The sequence below is a fragment of the Lepisosteus platostomus genome, chromosome 3, assembly GCF_059453375.1.
Source record: "Lepisosteus platostomus isolate fLepPlt1 chromosome 3, fLepPlt1.hap1, whole genome shotgun sequence".
Lineage (NCBI taxonomy): Eukaryota > Metazoa > Chordata > Actinopteri > Semionotiformes > Lepisosteidae > Lepisosteus > Lepisosteus platostomus.
In genome coordinates, this window is record NC_142613.1 from 68,843,760 (window position 1) to 68,871,591 (window position 27,832).

At 43.9% G+C, this 27,832-nt stretch overlaps 1 protein-coding gene across 5 annotated transcripts in view; it reads right to left on the reverse strand.

Annotated features, from left to right (window-relative positions):
* Nucleotides 1-27,832, reverse strand: part of arid1b (AT-rich interaction domain 1B) — a 238,150-nt gene that overhangs the window by 34,235 nt on the left and 176,083 nt on the right. For all 5 annotated transcript variants that reach the window (XM_088626617.1, XM_088626616.1, XM_088626619.1 and 2 more), the window contains 2 exons: nucleotides 19,481-19,820; nucleotides 1,677-1,804 (listed from right to left, as the gene is read on the reverse strand). In XM_088626617.1, the coding sequence (XP_088482743.1) occupies nucleotides 1,677-1,804; nucleotides 19,481-19,820 (468 nt within the window). The remainder of the gene's footprint in view (nucleotides 1-1,676; nucleotides 1,805-19,480; nucleotides 19,821-27,832) is intronic.

Sequence of the window (27,832 nt, forward strand, 5' to 3'; positions counted from 1 at the left end):
CCGAAACATGCGCCAGATAATACAGGAAGGGTTTCTGATAGTTTGGTTTGTTTCTGAGAATGTAGGGGGCCCTTTCCACATCGACTGAGCCACACCAATGGTCTCTCACACAACGGATTCTGGTGTGTTTTTTAGAGGCAGAAAGGAGATTTGACTTTTTACAAGACCTACATTTGAATTTTGATGATGGCACATTCATGAATTAATATGATTCACAGTCTATATAATGGCCCCGCACTGAGTATTCTGACAGGGGTTCTGATTTCCTCGGCTCCAACACAGCACTCCAACACTGTCTGCTGCTTGTTCCTTCATTGCTACCTCTGGCGCAGGTTAAAAGACAACATAGCAGCATTGCTCCCATTGACTTGAAAGGATCTAAACATTATGCTCACTTTATCCTGCTGCTAGTCTGTTCTGATATTTCTAGCTCAGTTTTCCACCTGGTGGATTTATGCCTGGAAAATGAAATTCGTTCTCAGGCTCTGAATCTTGCAGCCCAGTTGGGCTTCTTTTCCTCTCAATACTCTGCTGCATTCTTCAGGTTTTATTGATGTAGGCATAAAAATGTCCTGCAACGTTCAGCAGACTTGTAAAGAGACAACTCTTGGCATTCTTAAACTTAAAAGAGACCGTCTTTTCTTCTGCAGCTCAAACTGTGCTGCTGTATCTACATTATAGAATGTCTTACATTATTTCTTTCTAAGGAATCTGATGTTTCCTTAGAAAGCTCATAAAGTGCAGCCTTTGGATTTTGAGCCCTATTCTGAAACCCATTCTGGTAGCCAGTGCAAGGAGTCCAAAACACATTGATATGCATGCTCTTGCACTGTAGTGTTGGTTTAGAATCTGAGCAGCTGAGACCTAAATGTGCTGCCACTGGCAGGAGTTGAACACGTTGGGGTACACCGCCATGCACTGCGGAAGAATGATCCAAGTCTGGAGGACACGTTCAGAAACGTTCAAGTTACAAAGGGCGAAAAAAGAAACCTTTGCAGCACTGTGAACATTGCAAGGCTCAGCTCAAAAAATTTGCAAGGCTTGGACAGGACCACCCAAAGCCAAACTAAGGTTTATACTTACCTTGTCATGTGAATACTTATTACACTTCTACAGATCTACCAAACAAACTGATCCTTTTTAAAACATATGAGTCAAAGGGCTTGCGAACACCTTAAATAAACTTGACGTCTCTGCAACAGTTGTACTCAGGGAACAGCCAGCACTGCCTACCCATGCTTTGGAAATGCCAGATTCCCTCACTGGATTGATCGAGTCCTTTGAGCAATAACGCAAGGAAGCCTTTACATTTTAAAACGAGGACTTCTCCCAAAGGGCAGATGAAGCCCATGAATCAACAGCTCGCTTACAGTTAATGCTCTTCAAATTCAAACAAAACCCAGAACTACAGAACACCCCCACTGAAAGGCGAAGCTCAGACGGCTTTAGTACAGAACCCGTTTCTAGATGCGTATACAGTTGGTCGAACCGTTCTCCTCCGTTCTCTGCAGCTGGTCAAACTGAACTTCCTCCCCATGAACAGCCTGATCAGAGAGGAACTGAGAAACGTGTATAACCTTGTGCCGTCTCGTTTCGTGATGCCAGCTGTGTCACCATGCAACCTGCGGCACACCTTCCTGCGCTCGTTTCTGAAGTAGGGGGTTACTGCGAGTTACCTGAAGGGGGCGTGTTGTACGGCGGGCCCTGTGATGTCATCATTCCAGAACTATTCCCCATTGTCTGGCTGTAAGGGGAGCTGGAGCCCATCATGCCCATTTGATTCATTCCGGAATAGTTGCTCTGCCTAGAATCCAGAAAGGAAAACACCCGTTACTGAATGCACAGCATCACGAAGACAAAACACTCACAGGAATCAATACAGTACAGTACTGAAACAGTACAGCAATACTGTGTCAGGGCGGATTTTATTCACAATCAGGATTATGGCACACTTTTGCTGCTTCAAACGAGTGCCAGCTTTTTCGACAGCTTTTATTTAGAAAACTCTGAAAACACTACAAAGAAAACTGTCCAATTGATTCTCCTGCAGCCAGAAAATGCTTTTAAAGTGCACAGCTCATGACCAATATTCAGTCATATTCAACTCAGAAGCCAATCTAGAAGGCAGGAATATTTCATGTGAAGTGATATTTTATTTACCTTTTTTTGTCATATTTAGCTGTGACAGCTCTAGTTAAAGGCCAGTGGAAGACCCCTGGGCTCACAACATGGCTCAGATGGCTCCTGATACAGTGGTTCCCAATCGTGGTCCTGGTGGCCCACACAGCTGCTGGTTACACCATCAAACCTTTCCTTGAGTTCATTATAAGAAAGTTCATTAGAGCCGTTTGTTTCCCAGCTCTTAAACAGGCTGGATTTTAACTATCGGGTTTTGCGAGTGAAATAAAACCCCAAACCTGTAACTAGAGGCAGAATACACATATTCAAGGGAAGCAACTTCTTAGATCGGGTAAGGCTTCAGCTGCCTAACGAAGGTGGGGTGGGGAGAAAACCAGCAGGTGTGTGGGTCACAAAGACCGGGGATTGGGAACCACTGACCTAGAGGAAAAAAAGTTGCTGAACAGCCCGAACACAGACTTGTACCACAACACCTAGCATTCACCTGACATCTCCAGCCTTGATTGGCCACTAAGATCACAACAGATGACATTTAATGTTGGATCGTTTTGATCAATAAATAAATGAAAGAGTATATCCTTTTGTGCGTTATTTGTTTTATTGGCTTCTCTTTATTTTTATGACTTGGATTAAGATCTGATCACAATTCAGGTCAAATTTATGCAGAAATTCAGAAAGTTCTAAAGGGTTCACAAACTTTCTAGCACCACTGAATACCCACACGACTGTGTGTAGGACTGGAAACATTCAAGGCACAGAGCAAAAGGAATGTTACTGTGTATTTATTTCTCACAGAATGTGAAATTATATACAAGAAAGCCCCCCTGTGGGATATCTTTAAAGGCAACTCTTTTGTTGCTGTTCTCTTCTGAGGAAACAGCTGCAGATGGAGGTAATTTTTTCTTTTGTGCTTCACATACTTGAGGTACCCGTAGTTGCCTTTTCAATTCAGAATTCTAACCTGGGCTCTGTGGAGTGACAGGTTCAGATTATCGGCATAAAGAGCTCCTGTGCTCTTTGCCTCCTTTAAAGCTATAACTGGCATTGATCCAGTCAATACAGAACAAACCTGGATGTCTTAGAATGATGAAAAAAGATTTTTTGTACTTGTACACCCCTCACACAAAACTCATCCCTTCACTCCGAAGGCGGAAAGGACATAACGCATCATTCACTCTTTTTGTTTCAGAGAACCATGGAAATGTTTTCTGTAGGGACACTGTTTGTTCAGTCTCACTGGTCATTATCGATCATTCACTTGCATTAAAATAGTATTCAGGTCAAGTAGTGGAGAAGAAATGGTCAGACAGTGCAAAGCTCTATTTCTGTATGTGATTTACAAGTACATATAGCGTATATACAGGTGTGGGTGTGCATACGTGCATATATATTCATTTCATTCATTTTCATATATTTATTTTCACATACAGATATCATTACGATGATTTAAAACACACTCTATATGAAGGTGTGTACATACACATGAAGTAACTGTTCAGGTATTACACCATACTTCAGGAAGGGATTATATTTTTGTTGCTATGGAAACACTGGGACGAAATCCCTGTTTTTACCAGAGCTTCGGCTGTTTTTTGAAAGTCTGACAGCTACACGTGAGCCTGGCAGATGTCAAACAGGAGCAAGAGACTCCAGGCTAAGCTGGACTCCATTTGTGGGGAGATCTGCTTCCTGCTGTTACCTTCAATCTTTGAATAAACAAGGGAAAGCAGGAGACTTCAAAAGTGTATAACAAACGGTATGAACTGAAAAGTGCCACCGATGCCCTGGAAGACAATGAATAAATGAATAGTTAAACAGGACTGCACTGGAGGGTGAAGGGAACTGTATGAAAATAAAAAGGGCCAAAAGCCAACCAATTGGTAAACGGCTTTCAGCAAACAACTAAAAAAACATGACATGTAATGTGCTGAAGGGGAAATCTACTCTGTGATGGATGATGTGTCACTGGCAGTTATGTCACAGGTTGTGAAAATGTACATTACATCAGGCTCAGGGGACTGAAGATTTACTGGTCCTAAAAACCAACCTAACATGGTTAGAAAAGGCGCCTTCTGGCACCGCTCTCCTGGGCTTTGATCCCCTGCTTGTTGATTTTTTTTTCAGCTTCTTTTTTTTTATTACTGTACATAAACCGAGAATCATCCCCCTAAAGCGTTTGAACACCGGCAGCAAGGTAATACAATCTGCCACGCTTCGACACTGCCGTTGCCCTTTCAGAATGGTCCCGGTCGCCAGACCTGTTACCATGAATGAGAGCTGACATGTGATGTGCCGTTATCCGCAGACCGCGAGTCACTGAAGTGAGACGTGGATAATTCATCCCACAGAATGGATCCACACACATCTCATTCACAAGAAACAAGGCCCCCGCTGCAGAATAGGGTCCTCTTCCTCTCTGGATTATTATGATTAATTTGGCTGCCACTTTAATCCAAAGCAATTTACTATGTACTCATTAATATATACATAGTGGCGGATTGTATTGCGTATGAGCAATATGAGCAAAGCATTGTGCTCAGTGGTTTCACAGCAGGGCCCTGCTTGGCATATGAACCCATAACATTTCCAGTTCTGAGCCCAGAGCCCTACCCACTCTGCTGTACAACTTGCTGGGCATGGATTTCATCAAGACTTTTAAGAATTGAGAGACAACAACAACAAAAAAAATGAAGATCTTAAAAGAGAATACCTCTCCCTTTTTTACTGACAGTGTGTTTTCACCGAATGCAGGAGTGTTTTATGCTGAGTCCACTGTACTGCAGAAGAGAAAAACAGATTAAACTACCTCCTGTCTTCTTGTTTGACTCTTCATATTGAGATGAAAGCATCTGCCTCACACATTGATCGCCTGTGCAGGAAAATCTTACGGAGACACAGGATTCAGCAACCACAGCCTTGAGGTAAGGAAGAGCTGCAGTTTACAGAAAGGCTTGGATAAAAAAAATTGGGAGAAAACAAGTGTTTTATGTTGTTTTCAACAGTTTAGGCAAGACGTTACTCTGGGATCCACTAGGAATTAGACCATCCATTTTTTCATTCTGATCTAATACTTTTCTTAGTTCTATTAAAATGATTGAGTGTTTTTTTGGTGCGTATGACAAGGCAATTATTTTCAATGTCCATGAGAATAACTGAGCAAAAAAAAAATCCTATAAATTCACAAGCTTTAATATTCCTGCTTTTGGGTCACATTCCATCCCTCTCAGCACTTCCCCCTCAGACCTCCACTGCCTGGTTTATTCTAAGAGCTGAATAAATAAGTCCCTTAACATTCACTACAATGACCAGCCACAGTTAAAATGTGAATAATGCAAAAACTGGGATTGTGTTACATTGGCATGACTAATTCATGTAAAAAAAATGCTATGAAAATCACTTGATCAGGAAAAGTATGGCGTTTAATCTTGTTTAATATATGCATGTAGCATGATCAGAAACACTTAGATTAATCTTGCTCGCAGGCCTCAGAGTAAATAAGACAAGGCAGGGCCTTCAAAAGATGCTGTTTCTTCGGCGGGAAAGCGGTGCAGCTGTGCTCAGCGAGAAGAGGCAAAAACGCCGCATGAAGCTTTACAGTTCAAGAGGGAAAACAATGACATCGCTTTCAGCGGGCACTCGGTCTGTGTCGTAGTAGGAACGGTTGCCAAATTAAGAAGTGTATCCAGCTCTACACTTGAAATAAGGACGTAAGTGACAAATCAGGTCTCCTGCGACACGGCAGTGAACCCCCACTATTGACTCGAGCGCATTCGAGCCGAGACCCCACATCCAAGAGCAGGATTCCACCTCATTTCTAACCTTGTTCCCTCGGCTCGGGAAGAACTGAAATGGTTCGAGGAATAAGAGTTGGAAGACCCGAGCTACAGAAAAGGGCCAGAAGGTGGAAGGACAAACGAGGACCAGAACTGGGAGACATCGTTCGGACAAAGTCCACCATACAAACGCCTGTGGAATCAACAGTGCAGCAGGAACCAGAGGGCACGGACAAGACCTGAAGGAAAGGGAGCTAAATCCTGAGAATAAGAGGATCAGATTTACAGAAATGGTTGTGGAAATATGGGAGAAGACCTAGGACCGAGTTTGTGGGAGTCTGGAACTTTAACCCACCATGTTGTTGAAGCTGCTAATCTGGCGTCTTTCAAGAAATGGCTGGATGAGACCCCACGGTCCATTACCTACTAAAAACAAACTGGGCTAAATGGGCAGAATAGCTCAGAATAGCTTCCTTTCATTTGTCAACCTTACTTATGCTGTTTTATTTTTGAACTTTTTTATTGATTGCAGAAACAGGTTAACGTGTAAAATATAAATATGATGTTTTAACTTTTTCCATCTTCTCTTTTCGGTTCACAGTGACATTTTTTAGTACTATTCACCTGGTGCCAACAGAGACGAGGGCAAGAGGGTGAAAGAGATAAAACACAATTATCCATCATATAAAAAGTGACGTGATCCATCATACAAGTCTCATTCACAATATCCACCCACTGTTCAGAGGTTGGAGGTTCTTTGTGTTGTTTTGCGTTTCATTTTTCAAGAAGCAATACTCGAGGCCTGGTGCAGATGTAGAGAAAATACAAAACAAAAACAACAACAACATGAACACAAAACTTCAAATATGCACTTAGCTGGTGTCATTCTTTAGACATGAATTCCCAATAAATACGTTCTATACTGTTGTGTACCACACACAGTAACTCAGCCAGGGTTCCTGGACAACACGAACTGCAGCTGGACCTGGCAGAGAAGAGCAGGAAAAAGGGGGAAGAGTGCTTTTCTGGCCCAGTCTACGGGACGGGAAGGTATGAATTATAAATGAATGCAATCTGCTCCAGAGCGCCACAGCCACTTTGACTTTCTAACCGAGCAAAAAAAAAAAAAAAAAAGGCTAAATAAAATAAAAGGACATCTATTAAACCGCTTGTCTTAAAATAAATCCATTGAAACCGTCTGAAAAACAGAAGTCATTCATTCCCCTAATTATGAACATTGATCTCCTCCTGCCAGGGCTACGAGCAGCAGTGGCTGGTGGCACATCAGTCCTTCTGACATTCAGGCCGTGCTTTATTTATCTATGAAATGTTTTTACTGCAAAGGTCAAAATTCTTTCTTCTTTCTTTAAGGAAATGCCCCCCCTCCTCCTCCCCGCCTGCCCCCAGGGCAATCTTGCTCCCCCCTCCAATTTCTTTCATGTTTTTGCCTCTTCATCGAACCCACACAAGGGTGTGCTTTGGCCCCTGGAGGGGGCCGGCTCAGCCCGTGTAGAGGGAGGCCTTGGGGTCAGGGAGCCGGGGCGGCTGGGATACCCCCATCGCCTCCTGCAGCCGCGGCTCGTCTGCCGCGGGCCGCGCAAGTCTCAGCCCTGGCTCGGCCTCCTCCGGGGGCCGTATGGCTGGGAGATAAAATCCACTGCGATGACCGCTCTCCAGGAGAGGTCCGGGTATTAATAAGAACACGCACAAGAAATTAAACGAAAATAAAAGCAAAGCTGTAAACAAAGCCTTCATATCGCGCTTTCTAATGATCAAAACAACATAAGGCGGCCGGCTAGTGAACGTTCTGCTAGTCTAACATTCGTTTATTCCTACGTAACGGACAGCATTTAGACTCCTGTCCATATATGGAAGCCAAATGGAACACAGTCAGAAACGCATCGGACTTTCTAAAAGGGGACTTCAAAATGTCATGGCATTCACACAGGGAAGCATCTGACAAGCTGCTGGCTTCAGAACAGGAGAGTCCAGACAACTGATCTGGACTGTAAGCCACAGAGATCTGCTGCTGGAGGTCAGCGAAGAGGCAGTTCGCCTTCGCCTTCCATATCGAGTTCTCTGCTCCCTGTAAAGCAAAACGTCAGCTTGTGTGTAAATATGAAAGCCGCTAACGCCTGGATAAGGGCCCTAGCCTGGAGGGGATTTTAATCCGCCTTCACTGCAACACTGCTCCATGCATAAACACGCCGGAATGTTTTACATATGAAACTGATGTTTAAGTCCTCCACTTAACACTTTTGAGCATTACACCCAGACCACAGTCTATGCCTGGATCAAAATATTCTTTCTTTGACCACGTTCTCGGCAGAACAAACACCAGCTCAGCCATCAACTGTCTCTTCGGGTTCAGAGACCTGTTAGAAACTCCCAGGAGCGGAGAGCGCCCCGATTTCTGACCAGGAGAGACCATGTGATCATACTGACACAGACACACGACGCGTGGCGACAAGCTTCACACCCCTACCCCACAAAACAGTCACTTAGAAAAAGCAGGTGTCTGTAAAGCTAGATGGAAGCAGGAGCATACCCCCACAATGAACCTTTTAGTCTGCTTTAACAATGGTGGATTCTGACGCACTGTGAGCTAGAAACCTGAAACGCTGAACTCTTTCGAAACTGAAGCGATGACTTCTGACCCACACTTATGAGCTGATCCCTGGGAATTCTCTGCAGCTAAAGCACCACAAAAATAGCGCCACAGCAGAACTGACTGTGCAAATACATGAGAGGGCTCAGGAAATCAACACTGGTAAGCAGTTTAAAACACAAACCAAAAACACTGGAAATTGCACTGAGGCGGCAGTACTGTTGTATGCATTGCCAAGACATTGTGAATTGTGAAAGTGTGAATTTCAGGGTAAAACTACTTCGAAAAAAGAGGCCACATCATGGGGAAAGGAAAGAGTAGTGAGCCAGGCCCCATTTCAAACGACATGAAACTGAGCTGAAAGGCACTAGAAAGGGGATAGTTGAAGATCAATCTCTGAGCAAATGACGTTGTGAAAAAAAAGTATTGTTTTCAAGAAACAGAAAGAACAAGCCTGAAATCTTTTTGCTGTTTCCAACCCATTTGTTGTTGGGTTTTTTTTGCGTTGTAATATCACACGCTGGACGCCTTTGCCTGCCGAGTCTTTGAATGAACTGTTGTTAAGTTTTGTTCAATAGTGTGTCTTAAATAACCTGACTTGAGATTTTGCCTTCACATGGGCTACATTAAATCACCATTTTATATAAAAACGTATTATTATATATTTTGGGGCGCAGAAATCGATTTTTGACAAATGAGCACATATGTTCCCTCCCTCTGACATAAAGCAAAGCACAGCACTCCCACATGAATATATGTTTAGGATACAGACATAAATCTTCAAACACTTTTAAAGAAAAAAAACCCCATAAAATCCATGAGCTGGGTGAAATCTCTAGAAAAAGAAAATGCATCATTGTATTCATCAAGTACCTAGCCAAGCAAATTATGTTTCCTTCTACTGTTCACTTTCACCTTGCTTTCAGTTTTTTGTACTTTCAAAACAAAATGTCTGGAAAAAGAGGTACAATTAAAAAAGACAAAGATGGAAGGCGAAGTATCAGTATGGATAGGGATGTAAAAATACATGTGGAGGCTGGTGAGTGTCTGGCTGATAATGATCACAGTTCTTTTAGCTTATAAAAATGCTAAAATGTGGTTATCATGTGCAGAGTACCAGTAGTAGAGCTATTACTACTAATAAAATTACTAATAATGATGTCTTCAGATATCAATCACAGATAAAAACGACCACCGTGAGGAACAGATCTCCAGGACCACCTTATAATGACGCCTTTATAGTTGATTAATAATTGCTTACACTTATATAGCGCTTTTCTGGACACTCCACTCAAAGCGCTTTACAGGTAATGGGGACTCCCCTCCACCACCACCAATGTGCAGCATCCACCTGACGCCTTTGAGTGATGTTTCTTCAGGAGATCAGCTCCTGCTCTCTGGACTGAAACCCTGGTGTCCCAAGAGCTCGCCTGCACCAGAATGCCACGCCTACAGTCTACTCTGGTCACAGGACCATCTCGTCGACAGCAAAGAAACCCACCAGGCTCCGCGTCCTGCTCTGTTTCAAGTCCTCAAGTCTGTTTTTACGCACCTAGGCACACTGAGACACATAAATTAGCTCTCTAATGCTACAGTACATACGTCTTTTGATTTTTTTGCGCTGTCTCAATATCGTCTCCCAATGGCCTCACTAGCCACCTCCCAACAACAACAAAAAAGAGCCAACAGGATGTGTGCAGACGAGGAATCCCTCGAGTGACAGGCAGACGAGCTCGCGGGCCGAGCAAGCACAGGGCTTCAGTGAAAAGCTCGGTTCGAGCAGCATTTCAAAATGAGCGCAAAAAACTGCTCCGTTCCTACCATGCCTGCCTTCGTGCAATGACATCACCAAAACGATACGGTTTGCCATTTCCCCTGCTGTCAGTTCACAGTGAACGAAATGCATGTCACTAGTATAACGGAATTAAAATATCATCTCATTACACCATGAAATGTGTTTAGGGCAGCAAGGTGGCGCAGTGAGTAGATTTGTTGCCTCGCAGCAGTGGGGCCCTGGGGTCAATTCCTGCGATGCTGTCTGTGTGGAGTTGGCATGTTCTCCCTGTGTTTGCGTAGGTATCCTCCGGGTGCTCTGGTTTCCTCCCACAGTCCAAAAACATACTGACAGGATAACTGACTTCTTGGAAAAGCGGCCCAGATGCTTGCTGGGATAGGCTCCGGCTTCCCCGCGACCATTAATTGGAAGTAGCGGTTAGAAAATGGATGGCTGTACAATCGGGTGCACTGTTACTGAAGATTTGGTGTGGTCATACAGTTTCGTCAGCACCTGCGCAACAGCGCTGTCAGCAAAGAACCGGCAAACAAGCTGAGGTGCAATTGATCAAGGATCAGAACACATTTCTAGTCTGAACTACTGTAGATCACCGGTTGTGGTACCAAAAGCTACGGCAGTACAATGCTCACATGTCACAAACGGTGTAGGGTGGCCATAAGAGGTCTGTGGTCGTTACTTTTAAACTGACGATAAGATAAGAAGTAATTGGTAGATGAAGTAATTGGTAGATGATCCCACAAACCGAGACATCCAGAACCCTGAACACGCTGCGTTTATCCCATGTTCAGAGAAAAACGTAGGTTCGTTTCATTTCATAGGTTCATAAGGGAATGGCTTTTCACCACATTGAAATCGGCGTTCCTAGCGAAGATGACCCCGCCAACGTACTTGAGTATGATGTATGAAAATACAGAAAGAAAGCTGAAATATAAGCAACAGAGCGGGCTTCTGAATTCTGCACTCAGTTAGTGAAATACTCAGAAGAGTGAACACCGAATTAAGAGAATCACCCAGCCAAGCATTTAAGAGGACTTAAAAGAACTGGATGGGACGAGAGGCACAATTAAGATGACAGCTCTTGTCTGCACTACTACATGCGCCCACAGCCCCCTGACCAGACGGAAGAAGACAACTGGGCAGGGGGCAATTTAAAAACCAGGAAGCAGATGCTGGAGTGTGCGACACCGGAAGAAGAAGGAGATCGATGAGGAAAGAAGGACTGACAGATGAGTCAGTGGACCCCGCGTTTTGGAGACGTCTTTTTGTGGCAACTCTTTGTGGGAGTGAGGCGTATGTTTTGAGAAGCTAGCAAGCAGCATCAGTGAAGGGCACTATTAAAATGTCAGTGAGCTGCTCAAAGAAAAGTTTGTTTTTGTCTTGGTTTGTGATATATTTCTCTTGGATAATTTGCCCCAGATTGTAAATAAAGAGCACTTGGTTTGTACCGTAAGGCGGTGTCTGTCTCTGTTTTTCTGGGCCTGTCTCTTTGAAAGATCCTGTCAGGGCATCTGAACCCCTGGTGTGACAGAACGTCTATGAATAAGGTCCCTGTTGCTTGCTTGAAAATGAATCACAAGATTCCCCTGACTCCCTAAAAATGGCAGCATTTGAAAAAGCAAGTGGTATGTTTGGGGGAAAAAAAAGGCACAAGTGGCCAGTGGCTGGCTTTCTTTGACACATCTCTGAGTGTTTCTGAAGTGCCAGTTACTAAGGACTGGGAACAAAACCTTCCCAGCGACCCACTCCACAGGTAAACACACATTCACCCATTTCAAACAATGAGAACTACTGCTACTCGTAAGAAACAGAACCCTTACTAAAATGGCACTGGAAAAAAATGAACATGGAAAGGAAAATGGAACATGAAAAGCCAACAGCAGTTTAAAGCTCCAGAAATTAATGTCTGAGAGATGTTTCCAACCCAGTTCTGTACAAGGAGATTATAACCCTTTGTCCATGGCTGTTCTTAATGGGTGAGTAACTTTATGAGTTTTGTCTTTTATATATGTTGTCTCTACCTTGAATGACAATGTGATGCACTACTACAGAGCTCAGCAGTGCATTTCTACCGTCACACTACCACCACCTTTTCCTGCCATATGCATTTACACAAGGTGACCTTAAAGTTTCATATGCTTACTTTCCACAAGATGTGTACGAACAATACAAACCTCACATTTGGCCAAAGAGAAATAATCAGAAGAAGCCAAAGACTTCTAAATAAAGAACTGGAGATCAGCCTCACACTTGCAATACTACAGATCTGCTGAAAGAAACCCCAACAACCCAGCCAGGTTGAACTGCATTGTGCATTATTATCAGTTAAATTCTCCTGCACGGCTGCGCTAAATGAGTGTCCTTTGTAAGAAGGCAAAACGTGACGCTACAGGACTAGAAATGTGGCCGTGAGCTCAAACGGAAAAAAAAACCTTCTCAGGGCATTTTCACAGGAAAATCACTTTAAACGTGCTCAGTAAACCAGCCCTTCAAAATTTAAAATCGTAAACCCAAGTCATCTTTGAGGTCAAAGCGCCAAAGATGGAATGAAAATATCCTAAAAGCTGGGAAAATTACACTTTCCAGGATGCCAACCTTTAACACATGCAAGGCTCCTGATCGGAATGTGCTCCCAATTCCTGCACTTTCGCCTGTCAGCTCCACACATTCGCAACGGCAGCTCTACAAGTCCAGGTCCTCTGCTGCCAGACAGTGCATCTCGGTGGATTTTCATTCTCGTCAACTTTTAATTACATTCAGATCTGCAGAAAAGCGAGCAACATCTAAGGGCCAGCCGAAAGAGGCGCAGACGCATCACAAAGAAGAAAAAGAATAATAAATCTCTTCATAGCTGCGGGGATTGACGCGCTTGGCATGATTTTCCTTGAAACCCCACATCCCTGGTCCGTGGATGTTTGAAACGTATCCAGATGTGCGATTCCAAGCCTCCAGGTAGCGAAACACAGCTGAAATAGACACTGCCTGAGCCCCCGAACAGAACAACACGAGACACCACAGAAACACAGGCCGTGGGCTCCCAGCACTTAACATTCTCAGTGCTGCTGTGTTAATAAGCGTGTGTAACGTCAAAACAGAGAGTACGGAATTCAAAGGTTTGCTTTAAAATAATTTTTACTCATGAACAACAATCATCTGTTTTCTAACTGCTTGCCAATCCTGGCAAGAAATGGGCACAAGGCAGGATACACCCTGGATGGGACGCCAGTCCATCACGGGGCACACACACACTCACACCACGGCCAGTTTTCACCAGAAACCAATTACCTTCCAGTTTCTGCAAACCTCACGCCGACAGCACCCCAGGAACCAAACCTGGAGCCCCAGTTCTGTGATTCTGCCCCCATGAAACACAAAGCTGAAAGTCTGACACAAAACTGTTAATGAAGAAAGAAGCTGACAGACATTATTTCACTACCCGCATCGCATTCCCACAGAACAAATTTCAGAATGAAAGTGAAGACTGACGGTTCTCCATATTTAGCAGAACACGGGACAGCATGTTGTGCTGGGGCTTTTTGACAGTGATGCTCTCTCTTAATGGCCTTTTCAGTGTTTACAGATTCGTCCGCTAGAAAGGGCGTTACAAGCCATTAATCAGAGCTGTCAAGTAAAATGTATCTCCAAAATGCCAAATAGCTTGTGATGCTTCAACTCCGGCCCTAAAGAAGCCAACACTGCCACTCTAGGAGATTTTTGTCCATTTAAAATTGAAAACGATGTATTTTTTTCCTCATTCCTTATTTTACATTTCCTTTTTTTTTTGAGTGCTAAAAAGTGGAAAGGAAGTTTCTTATAATTGTATTTTTATGCATTTCATTACTGGGCTGTGGAACCATCAAAATGCATTGCTCTGCTTGACGCACGGGTCCCCCATGTCACACTCAACATGCTGTGGATATTGGTTATTATGACAGGCGACTGCTGTACGTCTACCTATCACCTCTGATTTATATTCCTCCCAGGCCATGTGAGCGCTGCTGTCATGTGCGGTTGTATTATCTCACTGTAATCATATTCTTTAGCAGCGCTGTGGAGTGTGTCTGCACTGCGTTTCCCCGAGAGGGGCTTCATAACAAGGTCTGTGCAGTTCAATTACTTCAGGAAAATTTAAAACTAAGAAACAAGCACAGGGTTCTCCTTGTACAGTGTACTTAGAAGAATGAATACTGCACCACAATAAAACCTCAAATGATCCGAGTGAGAAAAACCACGACAGCCTTTCGGTTTAAGTGTTGGTGATGAATTTTGGTCACTTTTTTTTTTTAAACGGAACAGCTCTCCAAATGCTTTCCTTTGACTGTCCCGCCATTAAAAGAATGTCAAGGATTGAAACGTTTGTGTCCGTCGCCTTTTGCGTCCTTCAGAACGAAATGGAGAGCAGAGTGATGAGGCCAGTTCAGAGATGGGGATTATTAGAAGGCCATGACTGGTAAAGGCCAGGGGGCAATCTGGCCAGGACGCTGGGGTAACACCCCTACTCTTTTCGAGAAACAGCCTGGGATTTTAATTGAACAGTTAACAGTTTAATTGAACCGAGAGTCAGGACCTCGGTTTTACGTCTCATCCGAAGGATGGCACCTGTTTACAGTATAGTGTCCCCGTCACTACACTGGGGCATTAGGACCCACACAGACCACAGGGTGAGCGCCCCCTGCTGGCCCCACTAACACCTCTTCCAGCAGCAGCCTTAGTTTTTCCCAGGAGGTCTCCCGTCCAGGTACTGACCAGGCTCCCACCTGCTGAGCCCCAGTGGGCTGCCGGTGGGGAGCAGCAGGGTGATTTGGCTGCTGGCCGCCACCGCGAGGGATGGCAAGCAGATGGGAGGCAGACGAGCACATCCTCCACCCGCACTGTCCACTCCAGCGCGGCCAAGCCTTCCCCATTACTATCAGGAATATCTCAGGTGAGAGCGAGGGGAAAGGCTGGCAGGGGTTTGTCGGCTCGCTCCAAAGGAAACTCGTTAAAAAAATGAAACACAGGACCCACGGCACACCGCTGAACCAAAAGCCACGCGGCTGTGATGAGGCATGCAGGTGTTTGCCCCGGGTCCGAAGTCAGTCTTCGAAGCGGCGCCTATTCTGTCATTTCTGTTACATTAATGTCTTTTTTTATTTCGCTCAAGAGGGCCTTATGTCATACTGCCAAAATGGCCCCAAGGCTCTTCCAGGAAGTGTGGCTCTGTGCCACTACCCACCGGCACGGCTCGGGCAGTGGTGGCGTGACAGCCGGGGAGCCCCAGGAGTGCGGTGCCGAGGTGGGAACAGGGGCTGGGACCCTCCGGTCCCGGCCTGGCCGGGGCACGCAGGCCGCCCGGAGTGTGCGGCCATTTTCGGGACAAAAGCACAACCTCTTCGCTTTCATCCGACCTCAGGTGGGTCGAGAGGAAAACGATTCCCAAAGACAGAAAAACAACTGTGACCTCCTAGCTAAGTGTAGTGACTAGAGTAAGAAAAGATGAGCATAAAAAAAAATAATAAACGGCCCATCTACGACTTTTTGGCAGAGATTGTCAGCCAGTCCTGTACATCTTGGAGACTTACGATTCGCAAGGGTCTTCAGAAGTGCCCTCCTTGCAGTTAGGAGGTTATTTTGTGCACAGTTAGCCATTTTTAAAATCTGTTTAACCATGCAAAGGCTGCATGAAATGTTTTTTTTTCTTCTTTTTTTAACCTCAGTGTAAATTTTGCGATTCTCAAACATCACAGGTTTAGAAATGAGAAATGATTCCACATCTGTTGCTGCATTATGTCTGCGCAACCTGGCCTGTGCCTGAGATTTCAATCAAACACCACCTGGGTGACCTCACCTCCCGTTAAACCCTTCTGAAGGGTTTCCTCAAGGCTCCTTTCTTACTCGGCAGTGACAAAAAAAGTAGTTCACGTCCTCGCATTTTTAACTGAATTCAGAACATTCACAAGCACTAAGCACAGCATTCGGGATTATTCACGATACACACATCTATTTAAAAGTTCTTCTGCAGATTCAGCAGGAACGTGCAGGCTCGTCTGTGCCAGCGTTTCCCAGAATCCCCGGGCCTGAGCAGCCCAGGGCGCAACGTCAACAGCTCACTGGCACTTCTGCTAACTTACTGGAACAAGCAAGGGCTCTTTGAAGAAATACTTTTTTTCAACCTGTTCTTTTACCGCAGTAACTGTTTTACCGCAGTTCACCAAGAGGATATTAGTCTACACTTCCAGTGAAAGACTGCCTCCCTTTGTACTTGTGATTATCCATTTACTGCAGCACAAACATCCTGTTTCCTAATAGCTGCTTGTGTACTGGAACTCCAGCAGTCATCAGCTGCAGTGTGATGGTCGTTAATCTCATTATACAAACCGGACAAGGTAAATGACAGCGCTGTTGATGCTTTACTAGAATTCGTTCTCATGCAAACCACAGAATCGAAAACACAGACCTCTCATTTACAGCACTGTGTGCCAGTGTGCATGCGATACATGTCTACATACATAGGTCCAGTACTGCTTATGCCTTACAATAGATCAGGCCTACTGGATTTAATGCCATAGATGTCATTATAAAAATTTAGATCTGAATCAACAAGCTTTTATCCAATTGCTGTAAATGCTTTTCTTCTGACCTTACAGAATAAATCTAGAAATTAGCTAGGGGTTAACTCAATTAATTGAAACATTTGTGCCTTGTATGCCACATCACAGTGACAGCTAAATGTAAACAGAATGCAATATTGCCAGAACTGAAATAAAAAATCGATTTTTAAACAGCTCCAGCTGGAAACAAAAGAAATATTACTAATGAATGCTGATAAAAGCATTAGTAGATTTTTATCCCACATCAATTATTATTCAATACATACATGATACATATACGAAATAAATGGTTAAGGTTGTATCAATATAATATTAATCATCATCATCATCGAAGAGTTCTCTGTGAATTGAGTAATTGAGGATCAGTTCAGCACTCTACAGTAGGTATTGGAAGGTTCAAAGTCCTGTAAAGACACGAAATCTAGGAACCAAGGTTGGCTAAAACTGGTTTAATCACAGAAAAAGAACATAACACAAGCAAACTAATTTGCAGAACCTCCACAATGTAATAAAAGTTTGGTGTCACTATTACCTTGACTATCCTAAATATTGTTACTGAGATACATAATCTCAATACTCTGAGATTCCCAATAAATATTCTCAATGCTGATAACTCTTCTAACAACTGAGCTGAAACAACATTTTCTATCCACACTTCTGCACATAATGCTAACAGTAGATGCAACTATCCAGTATTTAGTTTTTTAAACTATATTATATAATTTCAGCAGCATTTGAAATAATTTGACTACCATATAATCAAAGACAATACACCCTTTGTTTTTTAAAAGGCCATTCTGACACTTCTGGAGTTGGATTTTTTAAACTTGACAAGTTCAGCTTCCATCATAACCTCTTGAACGTGCAATATTTTTCAAGCTGCAGCCTGAATTTGAGGTACTTTTTTAGCCACAGAAAATACAGTATTTTAACATTTCATTCGTTTTGCTGGGGAAGTAAATCGATCTGATTATGGTCTTCCTATATGAGGATTATTTAATTCTGCTGGGTTCAAGTATTTTTTTGTTCATTTCGGAAAAAATAATAGTCATTATAACATGATCCACTGAGTGGTTTCTAAGCTGGGATTGCAACAGGGCAGTTCTGGATATTGACACTCAAACTGCCTCACTCTGCTTTTCCACAGCCAAAACCATAAGCCACTGGTGGACAGTACTGACAACCCACAACCTGAAGGAGCTAACTGACCATGACATTCAGAAATGCCACTAGGATGAATGAGTGCTCGGGAACCTGGAGGTATCACTGATAAACCGGAAGACGAGCAGGGTCTTCGAAAGACAGGAAGAACCTCAGCTTGGCCGTTCATTTCGTTGACAGCACCTTAACGAGCCCAGGAATCCCGAGAAGCCGATTCCTAAAGAACCCCACAAAGTCCCCTTGAGCAGAGGTGGCTAAGGAACTTGTTTCTCACCCTCCTCCCCAAACAGTATCAAGTGAACCAGTTGTCAACCCCAATTGTTTGCATACCTTAGAGATGATCTAGTGTCTGCTTATTTAGTTTGGAGAAGCCACTTGAATAAAGTAATCAACCACAGGGATTAAAACACTGTATCATAACCACAAAGTTATGTTTTTTTAAGACACATATGGCCCCACCAGACCAATAGACTCAGCCTTATTAGTAATACCCCAGAATCGCCCAGCTGGGGGAACTTGTGGTCATAACACAGCTGTCCTGGGACATCATGCGTGGAGAAGAGTTTCCCCAGTCCATTTCACTCCAACAGTCCTTACTGGCTCTGCCTCATTTGTTTCTCTCATGAAAACATTCACACATGAGACAAAAAGAAAATACTCTCCAGCTCATACGTCTCCAGGAAGTCCAGATTCTCCCGACAACTTCTTAGCCTCAAACCAGAACATTCACAAATTTATTTTCAGCCACTTGGCCAGGGAACGAATGGATCCGACGCCAATCTGGTCAGCTCTGGGTGGCAGCCTTTATTTGCCTTTTGCCCATTCTCCTTTCAAACCCATCCAAGCAGACACGTGACAGGAGGTTCTGCTCCAAATTAGAGTGAGCTTCTGAAGTTGATTCCCATCGCTGCCCTTCGAAGAGGCCTTCCCAGTAATTACTGAGCATGTCAGAAAGCAAATGGCTTCATGGACGATAAACCCTACCCCTACCTCCACCCCCGGCACCCACTCCCCCACTTTCCCAAACTTTGATTCACCCTATCGTGTGTCGTCGTTCCAGAAGAACTACGAACTACAGCAAAGCAGCACAAGACTAATTTGAGCAAACCAGGCAACTCTGTTGACCCTCCACATTGCAATAAAAGTTTGGTGTCACCATTGCCTCGACTATCCTAAATATTGTTACTGAGAGACACAATCTCAATACTCTGAGATTCCCAATAAATATTCTCAATGCTGATAACTCTTCTAACAACTGAGCTAAAACAACATTTTCTATCCACACTTCTGTACATAATGCTAACAGTAGATGCAACTATCCAGTATTTCGTTTTTTAAAGCACAAGACTAATTTGAGCAAACCAGGCAACTCTGCTGACCCCCCCCCTCCCATCTCCAGGCACGCGGCGGCGCTGACCTGCTCTGGGCGGAGTTGGCGGCGGCCTGCATCACGGCGGCGGCTGCCTCCTGCGCTTTGCGGTTGACGCTGGGCAGAGGCGGCCCCATCCCGGGGCCCGTGGGCTGAGGCATGCTGGGAGAGCTGGGAGCCATGTTGCTCATGCCGCCCGAGTAAGGGCGCCCGGACATCCCCGAGCCTGGCGCCCGCCCCATGGGCATGGAGCCGCAGGGCTGGCCCGGGCCCTGTCCGTGCATCGGGCTGCTGGCGTTCATCCCCAGGCTGTTGCTCAGGCCGGGGCCCGGGCCGCTGTAGTTAGCGCTGGGCGTGCCCCCGTAGCTGGGCGGCCTTGGGTAGTTACCTAGACGACGAAGAAGGAAAACAAGACGATGGAATCAGCAGCTCATTTTTACAGAGCAAAAAAAGTCCTGTGGGACTATTTCAAAAGCTAAATGTTAATTTATTTTTTTGCATCACACGCAAAAAGTCGTTTAAAGGTTTTCACACGACGCCCCATCTCGGCACTTTGTGACTGTTCTGCCACTGTTTGCATCGTGATAAATGGTGCTCAAACAACTTAATCCAGAAAACGACAGCGAGCACTATGTTTTCACGGCTCTCTGAATGCAAGAGAGACTTATTTGTTCACATCAAAACAGGTACAGAAGCTTATTTAATTTGATCTGACCCCCCCCCCCAAGACCTGCAGTGGGCTGCTGATAAAGAAAGCACAAGAGGGTGGCTAAATCCTAAACTTCACAAAAAAAAGTGAGGGTCTCGTCAGTTTGATGTGAAACAATGAAAATAAAATTAAGCCTGTGAACTTTATATATAAAGGACACAAGTGGAAACCACATAGAATCGCATTTGAAACCAAGAACAGGAGACGCTTTGTTGCACAAAAGGTTGTTGGAGACAGGAACAAGCTTCCCAACTATACGTAATTGAAGCCGATACCCTTACGTCCTTGATAAAACCAGCTGGATGGGATTCTCAGATTAATCACCAAATGGGCGAGACAGGCTGAATGGCTTCCTTTTTTAACTAGCTTCAATTCCATGCAATCTGCTAATGGTGAAAAAAGGAATTCCTCTCATAAAAGGGAGAATTTTACTTATTGTGATGTGATTAAGAACACTTTAATCAGGATCAGACTATAATGCCCTAACGTACACGTCTGGCAAAGGGGATCAAGTGTCTTTAAGCCACTAAGGGTTTTCCACTTATTCATAAGTGAGAAGTGGAAATGCAATCATCTGAACAAAAATACTGACTCCAGAAATGGAAATACTTTCTGTGTGTGGCATAAGTGGAAAGATATTCCACAGCACCTACACTGTAAGTCAAAATCCGACCTTCAAATTTAGGTTTTCAAAAAATAACTCCTTTGAAACGTTGCTGTTCCTGCCAAATGTATCATTCTCAGGTCAAACAGGTGACAGCTAACAGAGTGGATATAAAGAGCAGCATCACCTTCAGCACCTGTGTGTACAGTACCAGGGCTGGTTAACTCCTCGCGGCTCCATTCTCTAGATGCTAAGAGCTTATCTGATTATCTTACATATGTGAAAAGACATAAGCGTTTTGAAACACAAAAATGGAATACAAACCCTAAAGCTGCAAATACATAAACAGCATTTATTGAGATTTCCACTTTATGCACAGGGAATTGCAACTTTCCAACTGCCAATTAAAAACTGTAATCCAAAGTTGTTTTGGACATCTCGTTGTTTTACGCTCTGACCATTACAGAATATCTGTATTATCTGTTGTTGTGCATTTCAAACACTACTGTAAGAATAAAGTACCACATACAACGGTGCCGTCTTCCACCCTAATTTTTCTGTTCCATTTCGCCCCTCAGTTAATTTTTCTTCATTTGTCCCCAAAAGTTAATGCAAAACTTTACACATTTCCACCCTCTTCTAAAGAGGAAGTGTTTCCATGAAATGATTGTTTGTTTTTTTTTGTGGTTCAGAAGCCAATTCTTCCCTGGCTGAGATGTGAAAATACGTATCAAGTAGCTGAGCTGTCAAATCGTACTTTAGAATGAACCTGTTTGTTCTGTTTCAGGCTCAGGTGGTTCCTCATCTGAAGAGGAGAGAGTTCCAGGAGGACTTTTACACTACAGTGAAACAAAAAACAGCACACCAGTGTAAGAGAGAGGCCTTCATGCAGCGGAAACTGTTTCCCTTGGAGATGCCATCAGTATCTGTGGGTTAAAGACTTGTTTGGAGTCTAACACACCCTCCTCTCAAACTAAGAGCTATTTTTTGATTTGTTGCTGCAGTAGCATCTCATCTGTAACCCTCCCCGGTGTCTCCGGGCTGTGGAAAGGTGGATACGTTAAACACTGGGTGCAGACCCATGCTCCTCAAACTGCCAAACCGTACGAGCTTAAAAAAAAAAGCGCTTATAATCTTGAAGTTTTAGGAGGTCCTTACGTAAGATCCATAAATAGCACATAAAACTGACCAGGAAAAAAGGGCTGAGAAAGTTGATTTTTTCCCCGCCCTGTAGTTATTCGCAGAGCTGTCTTCACAAGGGCGGCACACTTGCCATTGGGCTAAGTATTTATAGCAGTGCCGCACTTGACTGGACTGCTGAGCCTTACCAATTACATGGAAATTCACAGCATGGCTACGCATTCCAAAGCTATGTTAAATCCCCTGACTCCCGAGGAAAGGATGACTGTAACCAAACACATTAGAAAGCGTCCTACTCAGCAGAGTGGATCACCTTCTCACAGTCCTGCCTCAGTCATCCATTTGCTCCGCTGCCGAGAACTGGGATACAAGGAGAACGCGGTGCTTCTGGCCTCCGGCCTTGTTTAAATTAGCAGACTGCTTCGAGAAAAACAGGCAAACAAGGACAAGCGGGGCGAAAATGTTAACTGACTGGAACTGAATGCGAAGCGAGTTTTTGAAAAAAGATTCACTGGGGTCCTTCAAGAAAGAAATAGATGGGGCTCTTGACACCACAGGCAACTGGGAACAAAACGAGCAACATGGGTCCCAACAGCCTCCTCTCGTTTTTGTGTTTTCTTCAACACAAAAATTCAAAATATTTCTAGCAATGGAGGCTGGACATCCTGTCCTTTCTATGTAAATTTAAACAATGCTCCTCCCACTTGTTCAGGTTTAGCCAATTACAACACATTCAAACACGACACTCCTCCCACTTGTGCAGGATTAGCCAATTACAGCAATTTTAAACAAGACTGCTCCACCTACCTATTCAAGCATTTCCATTTTCAGCTTCACTTGCTGATACTAAAAGGGGAACCGTAGTCTCTATGTCTCAGACCAGTTATTCAATCTCAGCAACAAAATAAATTCATTGACATTATCGCAAAATTTTACAAATTTCAAATTAAGCACAAAATCGTGAACTTTGTGAAAGTACTGTACAGTCGCAATGTTGTCGCAAACCCCTGATCTCACCACGGGCCAGAGCAGGAGATTCCGCGATCATGAAGTGATGTAGCACTTCCTGCTCGCTAGTCACTGTAATGACTGATGTAATGTGAGGAATGAGAGAATAAGTACAGGTTGTGCAGCAGACATTTGACCACAGAAGTGTTCCAACGTGATCTAAATGCAGAGTTAACAAGCAAGTAGTTTTGGCGGCAAGACCGTCTCGAAGTCAAAAGCAATATTTCTGTTGGTGTCACGGATGTCGGAAGGGACGAACCGTGGAGAGGCAGGAGAGCGCAAAAAGACCCTACGCGTAGCGGCTGAACGGGGGATAAGCCCGGGCTCAGCAGTTCAGGAGTCGTATAGAAACCAATGCCCTCAGGCAGCGGACGTGGGGCGGCCTGGATGCTAGGCGGGTCTCAGGACATCCGAATGTCAGTGCTGAGCGAAGGTAAATCAGTGACCCAGAAATATATAGCCCCAGAGAGAGAGAGACACCGGAAGGACAGCAAAGCACAGGAAACAAAGGACAGGACAGAGTAGGAGCGCCCTCTGACAGCTGGATTCAAAGAGTTGTATTCACAAGCCTGCTTACAGTGTAATAGGGCCGCAACACCTCACCGGACGTCTGACTGCCTGGTTCTCTTTGGCAGAATATGGTGCTGCTCATAACGGGAAATTTAGGCACTTTCTGATGTAAATTGGAGGTTTTACAAGTTACTGTGTACATCTGACTTTCTTTGCGGTTTGAAACGCATCCATCGATGCTGATTCCTTCTCACCCCAAAGTATAAAAACAGTGCTGCAGTTTTCCCTTTCAGCATGAAGCAAGAAGATACTTGTAAGGCTAACAAAACGAAAAGAATCACACACACTGCTGATCGGGATACTACAGGTACTACAGGTCAAGAAAAAACACGACAGGCTACAATGGACATTGTTAACAATGGAAAGAGATTACATTCACATAAAAACGCCTCTTACTCAATCTGCCGGCGACGAATCATGTGACGATGACGTGGGATTCAGGGTCCAGGTGAACGTGTTTTTATGAGCATGACTGTTCAGTGTCCGTCGGTCCGTCACCATGGCGATAAACTGTTCCCAGATCACCCCTGGGCCCGCAACAGTGAAGATCACCCTATACCTGCGAATCTCTTCTGAAGAATTGATGCCTGTCCCCGTGCACAGCACAGCTCTCAAATGTTCAGGCTTTCATTGCCCTTCACAATCAGTAATTCGCTGTCAGGCTGAACAGAACGTTCAATTTCAGCATGGACCAACAAGCATATTTGGCAAGAAAAAACGTAAAGCTTTGTTAACAATAATAAGTATAAGGTTTTCAAGTTTTCAAAGGCTGTTTTGTAGGACACCATTAAAGACGACTCTGATCTGTAATCATGCAAAGATGCATGTGGCTTAACACCTGTATAGCCCTCTTATTTTATTTCCAAAAGCTTTCATTCTCTGCTACACAAAGCTCAGGAGTACTACTCTACAAGCAGAACCAGGCAGGATCACACTGAAGTAAAGTGTGATATTTAAAAGGTTAGAAATTATACAGGGTAATAGGCATCAAATTTAAGTGTAATGTTAAATAACAGTCTTTGCAGACACACCACCATTTGTTTTATTATTCGTTCGCTTGCTTGAAGAACCAGAATTCATCTCAATAGCACTGCAGCAGAACGATCACCTCCATACCACTGCACAGTGCATACTGTGCCTGGCACAAGTATTCCCACCTTTGCCCGGTTCTCACATTTTGTTGCTTTAAAGTTTGGAGTTGTGACACTGTGAAGTAGCAATTACTCGTTGTTAAATACACTGTCCACTCTTCACTAACAAAGTAAAAAACAACAAAGCAAAGATATAAAAAGAATTGCGATGAGAGGAAAAAATGAAAAATCACGTTTGCATATGTATTCAAATCCTTCGCTATTGCACACCTAAATTTGTACAAAATGACCTAAATGAGCCACTCAATGCAATAATACTAGTTCACACGATTCCCAAATAAGTACACCTATCGCTGTAAGGTTCCTCATGTAGTGAGTTTAAAGCATTCAACCATGAAGACCAAGGAACTTTAAAACGACTCAAAGATAAAGTGTAATGAAGGCACAGATCATGAGAAGGGTGTAAAAACATTTCAAAGATCCTTAATATCTCCCTGAGCATGGGGAATTCGCGAAAACAAAAACTTTCTCAGCTGTCCTCTGGAAATCATTCCTGAGTGAAGTGAAAATTTTAAAAAAAAACGCCCGTGTTCTGTTTTCCTGTACTGGATTCATAATTCGGATCAGACCGGTACAGGGCTGAGTGCATGTGTGAGGCCTCACCTGCACCTCACAGCACAAAAACGGAAAGAGCCAGGAAAATCACCAGGAGAAAGAGCAGGAACGTGGGAGCGCACCGGAGTTTCCATGTTGGTTTAATAGTTTAGTAATTTGTTGGCATGAGAGCAGACAGAAAACAGATGGAGCCGTCATTAAGCACAATAAGTGGAACAGCTGCCTAGCCAGCTAGCATCAGCTGAGCCGGAGACGCGGCCGAGCCCTGGCCCTGAGTGAAAGACACAGGACAGCGAGGGTGTTCCACGCCCCCCCCGCCTGCCCGCCATCCGATCGGCTACTTTCCTCACTTGTTTCTTCAGCTTTGAGCAGCACCTGAATTGGAAGTGACACTTACGGTACATTTAAGGTTTGCTATTCAGTGCCATCTTATAGTAACATTAACAGAACAAAACATTCGAATTTTTACCTTCCTGGGAAACATATCCATTAAACCACAAAGACAGGAAGGGAAAAAAAAAAACACAGACATAAAGTGTACAGCGTGATTTGTTTCTTGCACTTAATCACGAGTTCTGAAGCTGTTGTCTGCACTTTAGCTTGGACACAAAGAGTGATCAAAATGCATTCTGAGTGTTGCAGACAGATCTCACACATCAGCACTGATCTTTTAAAAAGAAATCAGTCCCAACTGGCTATTTATCTTGGAAGCGAAGACACCGTTATAAAACCCTCGCAAAATTAACACTGAACAGCAACAAGCTGTGTGGATAATATCTCGTGCAGGTCTGTGCATACAGTTGCAAGAAAAAGTTTGTGAACCCTTTGGAATTACCTGGATTTCTGCATTAATGACTCATAAAAATGTGGTCTGATCTTCCACTAAGCCACAATAACAGACAAACACAATCTGCTTATACAAATAACACAGAAACCATTGTACTTCTTCTTGTCAATATTGAACACATCGTTTAAACATTCACAGTCCAGGCTGGAAAAAAGTATGTGAACCCTTTTATTTAGTAACTGGTAGAACCTCCTTTAACAGCAATAACCCCCTCCAAACGTTTCCTGTAGCTGCTGATGAGACTCGCACAACGGTTAGAAGGAATTTTAGACCATTCCTCCTTATAAAACTGTTTCAGTTCACTGATATTTCTGGGATTCCTTGCGTGAACAGCTCTCTTCAGGTCATTCCACAGCATCTCAGTTGGGTTGAGGTCTGGACTCTGACTTGGCCATTCCAGAACACTAATTTTATTCTGTTTAAGCCATTGGGTTGTTGATTTACTCCTGTGTTTCGGGTCATTGTCTTGTTGCATCATCCAACTTCTATTAAGCTTCAGGTGACGGACCGCTACCCTGACATTCTGCTGGAAAACATTTTGATACAATTCTGAATTCATCGTTCCCTCAATGATAGCAAGCTGTCCAGGCCCTGAGGCAGCAAAGCAGCCCCAAACCATGATGCTCCATCTGCCTTGCTTCACAGTTGGGATGAGGTTTTGGTGTTGGTGTGCAGTTTTTTTCCTCCAAACATAGCGTTGCACGTGGGTCTCATCCGTCCACCTAACATTGTCCCAGAAGCACTGTGGACCATCCAGGTGGTCTTTTGCAAACTTGAGACGTGCAGCAATGTTTCTTTTGGAGAGCAGCGATTTCCATCGTGGTGTGCTTCCATCAACACCATTCTTGTTCAGTGTTGTTCTTATAGTGGACACATAAACAGAGGCTTGGGCAAGTTCAAGAGATTTCTGCAGGTACTTTGCCGTTACCCTGGGGTTCTTTTTCACCTCCTTCAGCATTGCACGCTGCGCTCTTGCCCTGATCTTTGCAGGACGTCCACTCCTAGGGAGAGTAGCAGCAGTATTGCATTTCCTCCATTTGTACACAATTTGTCTTACTGTGGATTGATGAACACCCAGGCCTTCAGAAATGTAGCCTTTTCCAGCTTTATGCATCTCTACAGTTCTTCATCTAAGGTCCTCGGATATTTGTTTTGTTTCGGGGCATGGTTCACATGAACAGCTCTTTCTTGAGAAGAGCAGACGCTGTCAGAAACCAACCTTTGTGTGTCTTTTTTATAGGGCAGGGCACCTCCAGCCCACACCTCCTATCTCATCTCATTGATTGGAACGCCTGACTCCAATTAGCTTTTGGGGAAGTCATTAGCCTAGAGGTTCACAGACGTTTTCCAGCTTAGACTGTGAATGTTTAAACGACGTGCTCAGTACTGACAAGAAGAAGTACAACTGTTTCTGTGTTATTAGTTTAAGCAGATTGTGTTTGTCTATTATTGTGAAGATCAGACCACATTTTCATGAGGAATTACTGCAGAAATCCAGGTAATTCCAAAGGATTCACAGACTTTTTCTTGCAACTGCATAACAAATATCTAAGCATTAAATACACATATGTTGTTTAACTGACCATATATAAGGAAAACAGCTTAATAAAACCTCAACCGTCCTCAACTATGCAATTTAAAAAAACATTTTCTTTCTTGCAACCGCGACAGAATGAACATCACAGAGGGTTAGACTGGTTTACAGTAATAATAGGAACTTGTGAGTGGTTTGGCAGACATGGCTGTTTATTTAAGCAACACAGCATGTGGACCGAGGGATGTTACTGTAAGGAGTCAGCTGCTAGCTCTCATGGCA